At 39.3% G+C, this 14,866-nt stretch overlaps 1 protein-coding gene across 1 annotated transcript; it reads left to right on the forward strand.

The window, feature by feature from the left end:
• The first annotated feature begins 7,718 nt into the window (after nt 1-7,718).
• LOC118798823 lies at nt 7,719-13,372 on the forward strand. Its single transcript, XM_036558389.1, has 3 exons — nt 7,719-8,602; nt 10,845-10,941; nt 12,187-13,372. The coding sequence occupies exons 1-3, from the start codon at nt 7,978-7,980 to the stop codon at nt 12,341-12,343; spliced, it is 879 nt and encodes a 292-aa protein (XP_036414282.1). The 5' UTR covers nt 7,719-7,977; the 3' UTR covers nt 12,344-13,372.
• The last annotated feature ends 1,494 nt before the right edge of the window (nt 13,373-14,866 follow it).

Raw genomic sequence — 14,866 nt, forward strand, 5'->3', positions numbered from 1 at the left:
CTTCCTCATTTGAAAGTTAATTTCTGTTGTTTTAATAAGCTGTAGCCTTTTTTCAAGATACATCAGTCTTTAAACTCTGCAGACTACTGCTGCCACACGGTACGATGCAAGTGAACATGTTTACAACGGATAAAGCAATAGTTTTGTTTTTCATTTTGACCAATCAGATCAAATCAGTCCTGTCATGAGTTAAAATAGAAGCTTAGTGTCCTAAAATACCCTCCAAAACTTCAGAACAATGAAAGACTGCTCTTTATGATCTATGCATACTACATGTACATTAGATCACAAGCAATCTAAGATTTCCCACTTCTCCTTCTTCTGGTAATAGTTGATAGGCTAGTTCAGTTAAAGCAGGTGGACAGCAAGTCGTTCATTTGATTTGTGCAAGCAGTCATCCAATGGGACAGATTTTCCATGACCTCTGAACTCAAAGGTTTCCAGTTGGCTGGTTGGGGATGCCACCTTCACTTGACCCCTTAAACTCTGTATGGTAATTCCACAGTCGCGAGGCAGGACAGGGGCCACACAGAGCGCTTTAAAGGCCAGTGCTTAATCACAGTTCCATTTACCTTCATGACCGCCTTTACATTTCTCTGTTCTTCAGTATAGCACATCTCTGTTCTATACCTCATCTAATATCTGATAGTGAGCAATGCCCCCAGACGATGTACATGTATGTAAATGTAGTTGATCCGCCAGGTTTAATTCTTCACAGTTAGCTTCATTAGCTTTGCACTGGAGCTCTATGAGGCTAATGTAGCTAGCAAGGAATTTGAAACTCATGAACTATCAATTAGCTTTGTAAAAACTAAAAGCCTAAATCATCAAACCCTTCAAACTGCATTGAGTATTTAATTAATCTCAAACAGACTTGCTTCTGACAATGTATGACACTATTATCAAAAAATTGAACAAACATACTCTGTCTAGCTAAAAACAGTGAGAGTAGCCATCTGTACACCTGAGTTTTGACGCTACTTGTCCATGTGTGTGTTATATAATGCGAGAAACCACATGGCTTGAGGCAAATGTGCTGGTGCTAATTGGTGTGGTGCACTCCGTTATAGTTAGCTATATTAGCCTCTTAGCAAACTTCAGACACTAAAAATGTCTTAGCTGATATTATGTACATTGGATAGTTTAACCAAATTTGCTTTAAGAGGGTCATTCCTGTTCCATCTATCCCCCTAAGCAGGCTTTAAAAGGTTCAAAGACGTTAAAGATGAGAAACTGATGATGTGATGAGACACAGTGGTCAGCTACCGTTTGGCGGAAACAGATCGGACTGGGGTTAAATCCGCCTTAGTTTTCAGCTGGATGGATTAAAGGGGCTTCCTGTCCCGTGGCTGACCTTCAAAGCCAGGCCAGATGTCCTGCACCCCTCGAAACCAAGTCTTCAGGTGACGCTTCTTAACTGGATGACCTCTTGGTATCCCATCTGAAGAAGAATCTTTTTTGAGCATCATCTTTCAGGGCATATGTGATGTATTTTTACCTCACATACTCAAGTCATTTGGTCATACAGCTAAAATTCTAAGAACAAATGCTGGTTACTCTTACTCTGGGCTACTTCAGAGCATTCCTAAAGGAATAGTTTGGTGTAAAATTTTCTTGCTACGCCACATGATGTGTTCAGTCAGCCAAGACATGTTTGGTGAAGCTGTAGCTACAAAGCTAATGTAGCTAACAAGTCACTGGAAGCTTCGACCCCAGCCAGTAGCCTCAAACTGCACTGTATTGCTAAGTACTCTCAAAAAGAATGGCTTACATGGTTTCCTACACATCAGTTGTCTATAAGAATGGTATGTTGCACAGCTAAAAGCAGTAGTAGCTTGAAGGCTGAAGTTTGTCTTCACTACTTTTGTCCTTTTCATAGATAACAGTATGTAAAGTGCTAGAAAGCAGATCAGCAAGTCCGCTAAAGATTACTTAACAACTTAATTTACGATTTAAGGCAAGTTTGTGACGATTTTGTAATGAAGCTTGCATTACTTGTCAGCTACATTACCTTTGTAGCTCCAGTGCTAAACTAAAGAAGCAAATTTCAGACACCAAACATGTCATACATTAGATTTTTTCTTTCGCTATTACCATTGCTTTAAGACTTTGAGATGTTTTCACATGTCTAATTACTCAACAGTGGACAGGCCACCCAAATAGGTCCCCATTGATCAGTGGAACCACATGAGGAGATGCAGGGATTAGGTGCTATTCAGGGTCAGATTTAGTACTTAGCTGGTTTTGTACTCTCAAGCACATGCAAAGTCCCGAACACCTAACAAAGGACAAACATCATTGTATATAAGATAAATTCACCACACAATGTAGAACTGGAACTTTGCTTTAGTGGCTTTAAATATGTGAGAATGCCCAGTTTGTACAAGATGACCACCGGACCCTTCATCGTTTCTGTACGTGGTCATTCTCTCTCTAATGATGCAACACAATTCAAAAATACCCAGCTTTAATTTCTTAAATTGCTTTGACACGTTTAATCCGCTCATCTCCGAGCATTCTTCAGACCTTCAGCTGTTTGCGCTTCGCCCACTCGCACCATCTTTTTATCCATCCCCTCATTCTCCCTCCTTCTTTCTCTCTCTCCCTGTCTCTCAGTAGAAGGCTGTCAGAGTTTTTTAGAAGGCAGCGAGCTGTGAAATCGCACAAATTGCTGTTGCTTTACGTCTGGCCCCGGCGAACAGAGGGAGAGAAAGAAGAACGGAGGGAGAGAAAGAGGAGAGAGAGAGGGGAGATTTTCTGCTCCAACACTTCTGAACCTTTCCTGCCTCCCCCTTCTTAATCACACACACGCACAGCTGCAACATGGCAACCCCCCCCCGCCCCAAAACACCCTCCCCTGTTCCATCCACTCTTAACATACAAGCCCCCCCACAACCCCCAACACACGCACACATCGACACACACCCCCTGTTCCCACTCCACAACACCTCCACCACTTTGCTTTACAATTCGGGTCACTTCACAGAACAACTTGGCAAAGCAGCCTCAAGAGTGATAAAGCCCTCAGAGCTGCGAGTGCATCTGATAAAAACCAACACTTCCACCAGCTACTACACAAAGGCCACACAACCCTCACTGGGAACTGTGCACTGAATTCTGCCCTCTTCAGTATAATCATTAAGAATTTCACATATTTATTTTGCATTTAATGGTTTCATAATCAAAAACGTCCATTAGATGTAAGGACATTCTGTTAAATAACATAACAATTAAAACACTGTTTAAGGGTCTAAATATTAAATCCATGCACTAATTAGTAATTTTGATTGCAGCGTCTGCTCTAAAACATTTCTTCCGAGCTTACATCACTCCGTAGGCCGAGTCCTTTTCCGCCCTGAGTTTAGTGGACACTACACAAAATATTCTTCCAGTAACACACACTGTTTAACAGCGTGAAAAGGACCGTTATCACTATAAAATGCAACCAAATGAACAGTTGCCAATTAAAAATCATTGGTTGCTGATGCAGGATCAATTTAACCGGTTCACACTTCATATTCTCTGGAACCGAACCACATTCTGCCCTCACTACACACTTAAGATGGTTATTCAAAGGCTGCTTAGTAAAGGCAATGATTCTGTTTAGAGCCATGTGTTCTAAGTAGAACTATTTCATGCTTAAATGGTTCTTTGCATGGTGAAATAGTTCTTTAGATTGATGGAGAACGTGCTGTAGTTGGTTCTATATATAACCTTTTTGAAAATAGTTCTATATAGCACCAAAAAGGGTTTTTCAATTGTTCTGGTGTCAATAGAAGAACTCTTTGGTGCTATAATGATTCAAAGAACATTTAAAGCAGGTAAGTATATAGAACCACTGCCTTTACTAAGCAACCCTTGAATAGCCATCTTAAGGGTGTAGTGAGAGCAGAATGTGGTTCGGGTACAGACAATATGAAGTGTAAACCAGTTAAATTGATCCTGCAGCAACAACCAATGATGTTCAACTGGCAGCTGTTTGTTTGGTTGCATTTTATGGTGATAACGGTCCTTTTCATGCTGTGAAACAGTGTGTGTTACTGGAGGAATATTTTGTGCAGCGTCCACTAAACACTAAGTGGAAAAGGACTCAGCGTACGGAGTGACGTAAGCTCAGAAAAAATGCTTTAGAGCAGACGCTACGAATTTACTAATTTACTAATAAGTGCATGAATTTAATATTTAGACCCTTAAACAATGTTTTACATCAATACGTCATCTAACAGAATGTCATTACATCTAATAGATGATTTTGAAAAAGTGAGTAAAGTTCAGTTTTTCAATGATATGGAACCTTTAAATTCAAAAACCAAAAACATATGTGAAATTCTTAATGATTATAATGAAGAGGGAAGAATTTAGTCGCGGGTGTACAGTTCCCACTTTTTTTAAATGTGTAAATGAGGTCAGCAGGTAGCTAACAGGCCAAAAGATTCCTTCAATAACATTTAGAAACAGATCAGCATAGAACTGGCATTAAATGTGACTAAACCAAACCACTGCTCCCCCCGTTATGACTTCATCTTATTAATTTGTTTTAACCTGTTAATCTTTTGCAAATGTTAAAAACTTGAAAAACTCATTGTGCTTTTTTAAAATGTGGCGCGCCTGTTTTGCTGGTATATGCTGTCTGTTCCAATTTGTTTGCAAACCTGAGAAAAACACAAAGAATGAAGTATTGTAGTGTTTTTTTTTTATTTAATTGACACTTTTTATATAGATGTAAAATTACATGGTAAAGAAAACATTTTGGAAGATCTTTAATGCAAATTATAAATGAAGACTAAACATTTCAACCATCAAGCGTCCCTAGAGTTAAAGTTCCATCACATTTGGGTGGCCAAAGGATCAACAGACTGCTAGTTTACCTGTCAGACGGCGCCCTCTGAAGGACAAATAGAGATGGTGCAAATTAATTTACAGAAAATACATCACCATAACTAGACTATGACTTTTGAATCATTCCACAAGATCTGTGCCACAAGGACATGCTAATATGATTTTGTCAACATTTCCCTGCTAGAAAAACCAACATAGACTAGCATGGCTGATCACCACCAAAACCAGCATATCGCTGCTGTGGGAAGAAAACCTTGTATGTCCATTTTGTTGTTTTTCAGTTTTTGACATCATTTGAAAATACCTGTTGCTCTTTACATTTCATGAAGAATGGACCAAAAGAAACAGCCCAAAATGACTTGGAAAAAAGTCTGGTTCCACTGATTTACATTAAAAGTAAAGTAGGTTTTTTCCTTCTCCTGTAAAGTTACCATTTTGGAGATACAAGGTTTTCTTCCGACAGCAGCGAAATGTTGTGTTTTGAAGCTGGTATGCTGGTCAACCGGCATCATCATGCTAGGGTGACTAGCTAAACCAGCACCAGACCAGAATAAACCAGCATAGACCAGCATGAAATGCTTGCTGCTCAAAATCATTTTTGTTAGTTTTATTATATATTTCTTTTATCAATATCAACCATGTGAGAGAAAACAGACCCTAAAGTGCCATTGAGTTAAAAATGCAGGGAACACAAAATTATTAAGGTCCCACATTACCTTTTGTCTTTCTGTAAGAGAGACTGATTGATTTCAGCCTTCTCGATTTGAATGGTGTTACATTCTCAGTTTTTTTACAACCATTTGGTCACTAATTAAGCCTCAGTCAGTAATATTATCTCTCTCACTTGTTCAGTCAGATAGATTTCTGAGATTAAATGTCTAATTGAAGTGCTGGTCATTCAATAAAAGCCAATGACTTATGGACACCAGCACTAACCAAGTCCTGCTCCTTAACGTAGCATAAAATTTATGTTATCAAGAAAGCACATATAAATACAGAAGACCCGAGAGGCCATTAGGTAGATATCATTTTCAGGTATTGTTATCTTGAGATAACGAGTTAATTATCTTGTGATCTCAAAATAGCAAAGTTGTTATCCTGAGATAATGAGTTAAGTGTCTTGTGATCTCAAGATAACAAAGTTGTTATCCTGAGATGAGTTAAGTATCTTGTGATCTCAAGATAACAAAGTTGTTATCCCGAGATAACGAGTTAAGTATCTTGTGATTTCAAGATAACAAAGTTGTTATCCTGAGATAAAAAGTTAAGTAACTTGTGATCTCCAAATAACAAAGTTGTTATCCTGAAATAACAAATTAAGTATCTTGTGATCTCAAGGGAACAAAGTTGTTAACCTGGGATCACAAGATAATTATCTTGTTATCTCAAGATAACAATCCATAAAATTATAGCAACGGCTCATGGCCTCTCTGGACTTCCGTACATATCTTAGTAAGCCCTGTGGTTTATTGGCAGCTAACATAGCGACCAACTTCTCAGCCAAACTGAGCTGCATGGCAGATAACGCAGAACATCTTTTGTACATGCTAGCGTAGCCCTCAATTCTGAGCTTTACTTGCTGCTTGGTCTGGTTGTGAAGGATTCAAAGCTATGAACGGTCATGCTGGCTGGCCGTATACCAGTGTATGCTGGTCTATCTTGGTTTTCATACCAGTCATTAATTATATCAGTGTTATCCAGAAACAGTGATGGGACATTGTGCTATGACGTACTATGACCTTTAAACAAGCATTAACTCTTGTCAGATATTGATCCAAAAACAATTAAGTATTCTTTGTCTGAAATCTGGCAATCGAATCTGATCTAAAGCTCATCAATACTTGAAAGGGAATTCCAACATTTTTTTTTTAATTTTGGAATAATTCAAAGGTTGTAAAAAGAATCAGAGTGGTTTGATGTGTACAGAAACTTACTTACTTACTGATTTCTTTACAGTGGTGGTGATAGGAACCAGGGGTCATGAATATACAGCACAAATATAGCCTTTTTATTTACTATCCAAAACCACCAGTGAAGCTACACGCGTCTTCTGCGTTTTATATGTAATGTTATATGTAATCTTTTATATGTAATAATAATATAATAATATAATATGTAATAATGGTAAAGTAGTCATGAATCTGAAAATAATCATTTTTCTCTGGAGTTTATTTGCCTTACAACGTACCCCTCTGCCATGAATGGATTAATATAAACTGATTAAAATACATTTTAAGCCACAATTTTATCACAAAACTATCATAAAACAAACCGAACAGATATCAAGCAGCACATATCTACGGAGCCCTGCTGGTGACATCCTCTATAAATAAAAATAATGCGTGGCCACACCTTCTTAACACGTGAGAACGAGATCCTAATGCGTGGCCACGACTTAGCAAGGCGTGTGAATGAGATGATTAAGTCGTGGCCATGACTTAGTACGGCGTGGGAACAAGATCACGGCTTACCAAGTCGTGGCCACGCATTAGGATCTCGTTCCCAAGCTTTACTAAGTCGTGGCCACGACTTAATCATCTCATTCTTACGCCTTACTAAGTCGTGGCCACGCATTATTTTTATTTATATGGGATGTCACCAGCGGGGCTCCGTACATATCGAACTACTTATGTAATAATTTTCTGTGAGGGAGCTTTTAGAGGTGGACGTCTGGTTCCTGAACAATTCTGACTGTGTAAGTTTCTCTAGAACGAGGCGTTTCACACCAAACCACTCTGGATGAGTCTGTTCACATCTCAACCATTTAATCATGCAGAATGTTCGTAAAATCGGTAGAGTTTCCCTTCAAAAATTGATCATCCGTTGTTTCCCACTAGCTGGCGCTGCAACGGACGCGCAACACAAACTCTCCAGCGGAAGTAAACGCGGCACCATTCAAATGCAGCAGGTGGGCTTTAAGAAAACTGTCAGTTAGTCGAGCTTCGCACCTGATTTAACATTTAAGAAGACGAAACTTTCTTTCGTCAGCGGTTTTAAAGAAGTGGCATCCGAACAACAGCTTAATTCAAAGCGAGCCGTCTGTAAACCCGCAGTATTTGAACAGCTCGACTGTTTCTGAAGAAGAAGCTGAGCTAGCTCACCGTTAGCTGACTTAGCTACCCGGCTAACTTACTGAAAATGAACGTGGCGCCGAACACAGACCTGTTTTCGCTTTTTCATGACGACGACGAGGCAGCCGAGGTGGAGACAGCCGTGCGGGCAGCGGTTATATCCATCATGAAGGTTTTCCTGGAGCTGAGCGACAAGAGAGCTAAGAGCTACCAGCTGAAGCTGGCGGAGGTGGAGAGGGAGAACCTGCAGCTCAGGCTCAAGTTAAAGGCGGCTGAACGGCAGCTTCACAGCGGCCAGCGCTCAGCATCCTCTGGGGAAAGCTACGAAATCTCAGCTAACCTGACCTTCTCACCAGAGTCCAGCCAGAGTTTCAGCACAGGCGTGGACGGAGAAGGAGAAGGAGAAGCAGGGTTTTCTCAACGTGTGTCCGAGCAGGAGGCTTGTCTGGAGGGTTCAGACTGCAGGCTGTACAAGGAAGAGCCCGCTTATGAAGACACGTTTTGGATCAAGAATGAAATTACAGAAGAGAACCCTGCAGTGGACTTTGAGTACCATGTTCTAGCACACGTGGGCAGGACAGTTAGTGGTCAACCACAGCAGCAGACCATGCCTGTGGAGAGATGTGGGGCATGCAACAGCTTCAACCACTGTGTTCAGGAGGGTGATGCAGCCCTGACAAGCCTGGAGAGAAGTATGCAGTTGGATTGTTTTGGAAAAAAACAAACAAAACCAAAAAAAAAAACATATATGTACACATATGTACACCGATCAGGCATAACATTGTGACCACCTCCTTGTTTCTACGCTCATTGTCCATTTTATCAGCTCCACTTACTATATAGGTGCACTTTGTAGTTCTACAGTTACAGACTGTGGTCCATCTGTTTCTCTGCATACTTTGTTAGCCCCCTTTTACCCTGTTCTTCAGTGGTCAGGACCCCCATGGACCCTCATAGAGCAGGTACTATTTGGGTGGTGGATCATTCTCAGCACTGCAGTAACACTGACGTGGTGGTGGTGTGTTAGTGTGTGTTGCGCTGGTCTGAGTGGATCAGACACAGCAGTGCTGCTGGAGTTTTTAAACACCTCAGTGTCACTGCTGGACTGAGAATAGTCCACCAACCAAAATATCCAGCCAACAGCGTCCTGTGGGCAGCGTCCTGTGACCACTGATGAAGGACTGGAGGATGACCAACACAAACTGTGCAGCAGCAGATGAGCTATCGTCTCTGACGTTATGTGGACTGACAAGGTAGAAGTGTCTAATAGAGTGGACAGTGAGTGGACACAGTGTTTAAAAACTCCAGCAGCACTGTGTGTGTGTGTGTGTGTAAGTATATATGCATATATGTATGTATATTTTTCTATCACCCAGACAATTTATGTGAATTAATTTTACATTAAAATACCAAAGGTTCTGACATTAATTGAAAAATTACAGTTAGGGATGCATCAGTCATAAATTTTATGGCCGAGTCCAGTTTCACAGTCAAATTGGCATTACAGCCAAATTCTATTAGCCTTTTAAACCCAGAGCTCCTGTTTCCGTGACTTTTTTATATTTAGATATGCCATTCTTTGCATGGGCTATTCAGCAAAATAAGCACAACTATGCTGTAACTTTTTGGTACAATTGTAGCAGCAGCATCGAAATACAGCACGAGCGCACTTACCTTCTTCAGGTCATTAACAGCATTAAAAAGCAACAAAATCAAATTAATACAGTCAATTACTTGTTTGGGGGAAAAATAATCTGCCTGTTTAAAAATCTTGGCCGATTTCGAATCGTGCATCCCTGTTGGAAATGTCTTGGTGAAATTGCTCGCCGTTCTGGTTGGACAGCAGCAGTCTGAGGGAAGAAATCCAGCAAACGTCTTTTTAGTGACCCGTTATTTCTCACAGCACTGTAGGATTCCAATAGGTCACTCACTACTTTATGGTTCTGCTCTATGGCTTCCCAAAGGGTCAGCCGTGCTGCCTTTTCTGCTTGACTTGCCTTGTTTTCAAAACGCCACATATTATTTTACTTCTCTAATCCGAGGGCCATCAAACATCCATTCTTTGATCTTAGCATTACTCATCTTGGGAAATGTATTCTACTGATAGATAAATCTAAATCCAGTGCTAATTTGATCCATCATCTTGACAACGTTCTTCATCAGGAAAAATGTAAACGCACATTCTCCTGACCAAAGGCACACTTAAGTATAAATGGATTAGCATAAGATAAAATAAAAACAAAACCACCACTCAAAATCTGACTGTACATTTATATTTGTGGGTATATGAATTCAGCAGCCATATAGACTGAAATATGCTTGCTAATGTAGTTTCTGACACACACAAAAATGACAAAATACAGTTTTCTGAATGGCTGCTATTACTGTTTCAAACAATCTGATATTTTTTGTGAACTTTAGATACCAAACATGCCTTAGCTGAATTATTCCTTTGACCTGTACACTGTAAAATGTGGAACAGGCCAGAAGTTGGTTTGAAGTGTTTTTGAGTTTTGAATTGATGTAAAATATATATTTTTTTTAATCTGAACTTAAATCTTGCTCTGCATTGTTTCATTCAAAGTAACTGAGTTGAAGAAAAAATCAGTTAAATTGTTTGTTACCACATTCATTTTTTCAGGTTGAATGCACACACCATTTTTTTTTACTTTCCGTTTTTTAACTTTTTCCGATTTCATGCTTCACTTTCGCAGTCACCCAGCTTTATATGTTCAGAGCAACCTGTGTCACAACCTGAAGGTGACTGGAACATACTAAGCTTGGGGATTGCAGTGAGAAGGCAGTCCCAGTCCTTTTTTGATCAAAGTACAAACGAGGGTGACCATAACAAAACACACTGGTAGTTTTTGTAATTCCTGTAATGAAGGTTCAACTGTAAGTGAATTTAATGATGATTTGTGATTGTGCTCACAGGGAGGCTGAACAGCAGCGAGAGAGTGAGGCAGTATAGAGCACGGATCCGTGCCGACCCCGAGAGGTACCTTATCTTGAAGGAGAAGGAGCGCTTGAGGTATTGATGTCATTACATAACACCAGTGGTTCTCAGTCTTGGTCCTGGAGGTGGGCCTGTCACCATCATGATATCTCAGCTGATAATTAACTGACATAGAAATAATTTAACCATTTAATTGTCTCTTTTTTGTTTTTTATTAGAGTACAAGCCAGTAGAGGCCAGATTGTCTTGCTTCCTAGCTATGGATACTGCCCTCTAAAGGCGTTATTAACAAACATTACTCACTACTGCTCTCTAAAGGCATTAGAGCACCAGTCAGAAATGAGAAGTTTGTTTTTGTAAAACCCTTGATGAGTCTCCATGTATGTGTTTTCTGTCTTTAATTTGCATGTATATCGTTGCTGTTGGGACAAAACCTTGTATCTCTTTTTGTCATTTGTCCTTTACATTGTGTGTAAATTTTATGATGAATGGACCAGAAGAAATGGCCCAAAATTATGTGAAATAAAAGTCTGGTTCCTTTGACTTACTTTAAAAGTAAAGTACGTTTTTTTCCTTCTGTAAAGTTACCATTTTGGAGATATGAGGTTTTGTTTCGACAGCAGTGATATGTTTATATGTATTTGTGTCAAACCACCTAATGCACACAGTTCACATTCTGTGACGTAGACATATAATTTCTGTATAACAACTGTGGAAAATAATTGCGAACAGGCAGTGATGTAATAATTGTAACAAACCTACCTAGAGTGCTACAGCCCTGAAAGACCCCCTGCAGTCCTCCTCTAAGAGTGCACGCAAGTGACATCATCATTGTGCAGATACATGCATATGACTGGATAAACTAACACAGGACTGTTCCAGAAGCCACGCTACTATGCATATAGTGCTCGGTTTCGCCAGATGACGACCCTCTGCTCTTTAGCTTTGCGCAAATGAGGACTGTAAGACCACGTGAGCCGATTGAGACAGGCCTTTGTAGTGTTTTTCCTGTTCTAACTCATTTGGTTCACCTCAAGAACGGCTTTATAATTAGTTCATTGGTTGCATCAGGTGTGTTTGGAGCAGGACAATCTGTAGAACGTGCAGGGCAGAGTTACTCTGTTACTCCAGCACCAGGACTGAGAACCATAGATTTGAACGAGAGTCATGGCAAACTGGCATGTTCAATCACATTTTAAGTAAACTAAACAACAACAAAAATCTATTATACTTTGTGGAAAAATAATTGATGCCAAGTGTCAAAAAGTAAGTAGTGGCTCTGTGATGTGCTGGGTGTTTGATGGTCTGCTTACTGTCCAGATATCTACAACGGAGAAAGACCATTGCAGATCTGTCTGAACCCATGAAGAAGCTGAAGAGGAAGGCTTGGAGAGAGGCTGCAAGGCGGCACCGTGCCAGGAAGCTAGCCCAGGCTACTCTCACTCATACCCATGTGACAGTGCAAAACAATATGTGACAGAGACACTTTATTTATTAACACTTTTTCTACACTGTAAAGACGAACTGTGCTTAATATGTCCAGGAATACAAACGAACAAGGTCAGTTTTTATTTCAGGTTGACTTCAGTGTGTTTCAGATGCTGCAGTGTAGACTGTTTTTGTGGAGTCTGTACCCTTTGGGCAAAAGTGCACAAGCATATTGTTGCTGTTGAGACAAAACCTTGTATCTTGTAGAACCATTCATAGGTAGGAAATGGTGAAATGAAGTGATTGAGGTGAAAGTCAAACAGTGAATCTCTTTCTCTGTCGCTCTCTCTCAAACAGTATTGACTAAACCGTGAAAACTTCAGTTTTAGCGCGAGACATTTCCAGTTGTTAATTTCAGTTCTTTGTCCATTTTAACACAACAGTAAGACACATGTAATCAGTATTATACAGAAGCACTTAATGGAACTAAATCTAGTACAAGATGATATGATGATATAGAACATTTGAATCTCGAAACATTCAAGATTGACTCGCTTGTTTCTAGCAACTGTTTACATTGACTTCCTTCATAATTTAGGGTTTCTTTTCTTTCTCCTTCCCCTGAGTAGTTTTGTTCCGACAGCAATGATAAATAAACTAGTAAAGATATTCCCAATAATTAGGTTGTACATAATCATTCATACTTGCTGTGTGAAACCTACCTGCATATGACATTGTTTAATGGAAGCCTTTGGACCCCCAACTCCCAACATGCATGATTTTCAAGCACAAACCTGTTTGATTTTGATACTGTGCTGTAGTTTGTGTCCTCTGACGAAAAAATGTTTCCTTATTTAAAATATATAGCAAATCATCCTTTTATTATTCCTGTTGGTATGATGAGAGGATTTATGATTTTGTTTGCCAGCACGTCGACAAGGTTTGTCAACTGGAACCGGAAATTAACACATTTTTCTTCCATGCCGTGATGTATTTCACAGTGAAACACAGTACACTGCAAAAAAATGATATCTTGTCAAGTAATTTCTTGTAAATATAGTCAATGAATCTTTCTCCTGTTGAGGTTGTTGTAAAGGTAAGATTATTTACCTTCTTACTAGACATTTTTACTTTTATTTTTATTAAGTAAAATTATCTCACTACAGAGTGATTTAGAAAAGATTCATCTGATTTCAAAATGATTTATTTCACTTGTAAATCATTACAGAACAATGCTGTAAATTGTAAATGGTTTAGTTTAGCATAAAGTTTATTATGTAATTTTATAAGTGCTCAGTATGAACCTCCTCCAGCTGTTCGGACAACATCAACACCATAGTCAAATTCATCCCTACTCAATTGAGCATGTCGGGTGTCGCTGTACTCACAGCTCTTTCAGTGCGATTTCGGAGATCATCCAGCGTTGTGGAACCAACGCTGAACGCTCTGAGCTGTTGGAGGTTCACTGCCAATGAAAATCACGTTGCACAGTTATGACGGATTCACTCTTATTGAAGTGGAGAACGCAAAATGCTTTCTGTTCAGGGGTCTCCATCTCCTTGCAGACTGAAGGGAACCATCTTGACAGTCAGAAATTCTATGACCCCCTCTTTCAATTGGTATGTGATTGGTTCCTAGGCGCATCACGGTTGTAAAAATATGGCACTTTGAAATCGGATGAATCTTTTTGAATCACCCTGTATAGTGGCAGGTAATATTGCTTGTTCTAAGAAATGTGCTTAAAACCAGCAAAATTATCTGCCAGTATAGTGAGGTAATTTTACTTAATACAATTACCTAAAACAAGTGAAAAATGACTAGAAATAAGCTAGATAATTTTATAATAAGTGCACAACCATCTCAAAATGGGAAATATTAGATATATTGACTAGATTTAAGATCATTTCACTTGACGATTCCATTTTTTGCAGTGTAATAACAAGGCTCTCTGAGATAGCTGATTGTCTTTTAATGATAGGGTGGGAAGGGAGCATGTAAAACATTTTACTGGTTAATATTATTTTACCCTGCCCGCTGCTGTATGGTGATGCAATCAAAACTCAGGAGGTATTTTTAAAGGCGGGACAAACACCATTACATTTTGTCTCAACTGATTCATGATGAGTTGTTAATCTAACCAGGGACTAAAAAGCTAAAAAGTCCACTTTGATTTTGGGTGTACATTTAATGTTTCAGATGATAGTTCTGCAGTGTAGACAGTGTGATAGTTTGGATAACATGCCAGTATCAGCAATGAAATTACCCAACACTGAACATGAAATAAAGCTTTATTGATAAGTTCTGATATCTTTGTTGTTGCTGTATGAAAACCTCATAACTGTTTTTAACACAATTTATAAGGTGCAATTGTGTGAATGAATGGACCTATATATATATATATATATATATATATATATATATATATATATAGGTCCATTCATTCACACAATATATATGTATGTATATATATATACACACACACACACACACCACCAATCAGGCATAACATTGTGACCACCTCCTTGTTTCTACGCTCACTGTCCATTTTATCAGCTCTACTTACTATATAGGA

Source organism: Colossoma macropomum, unplaced genomic scaffold (assembly GCF_904425465.1).
Source record: "Colossoma macropomum unplaced genomic scaffold, Colossoma_macropomum, whole genome shotgun sequence".
NCBI classification, from domain to species: Eukaryota; Metazoa; Chordata; class Actinopteri; order Characiformes; family Serrasalmidae; genus Colossoma; species Colossoma macropomum.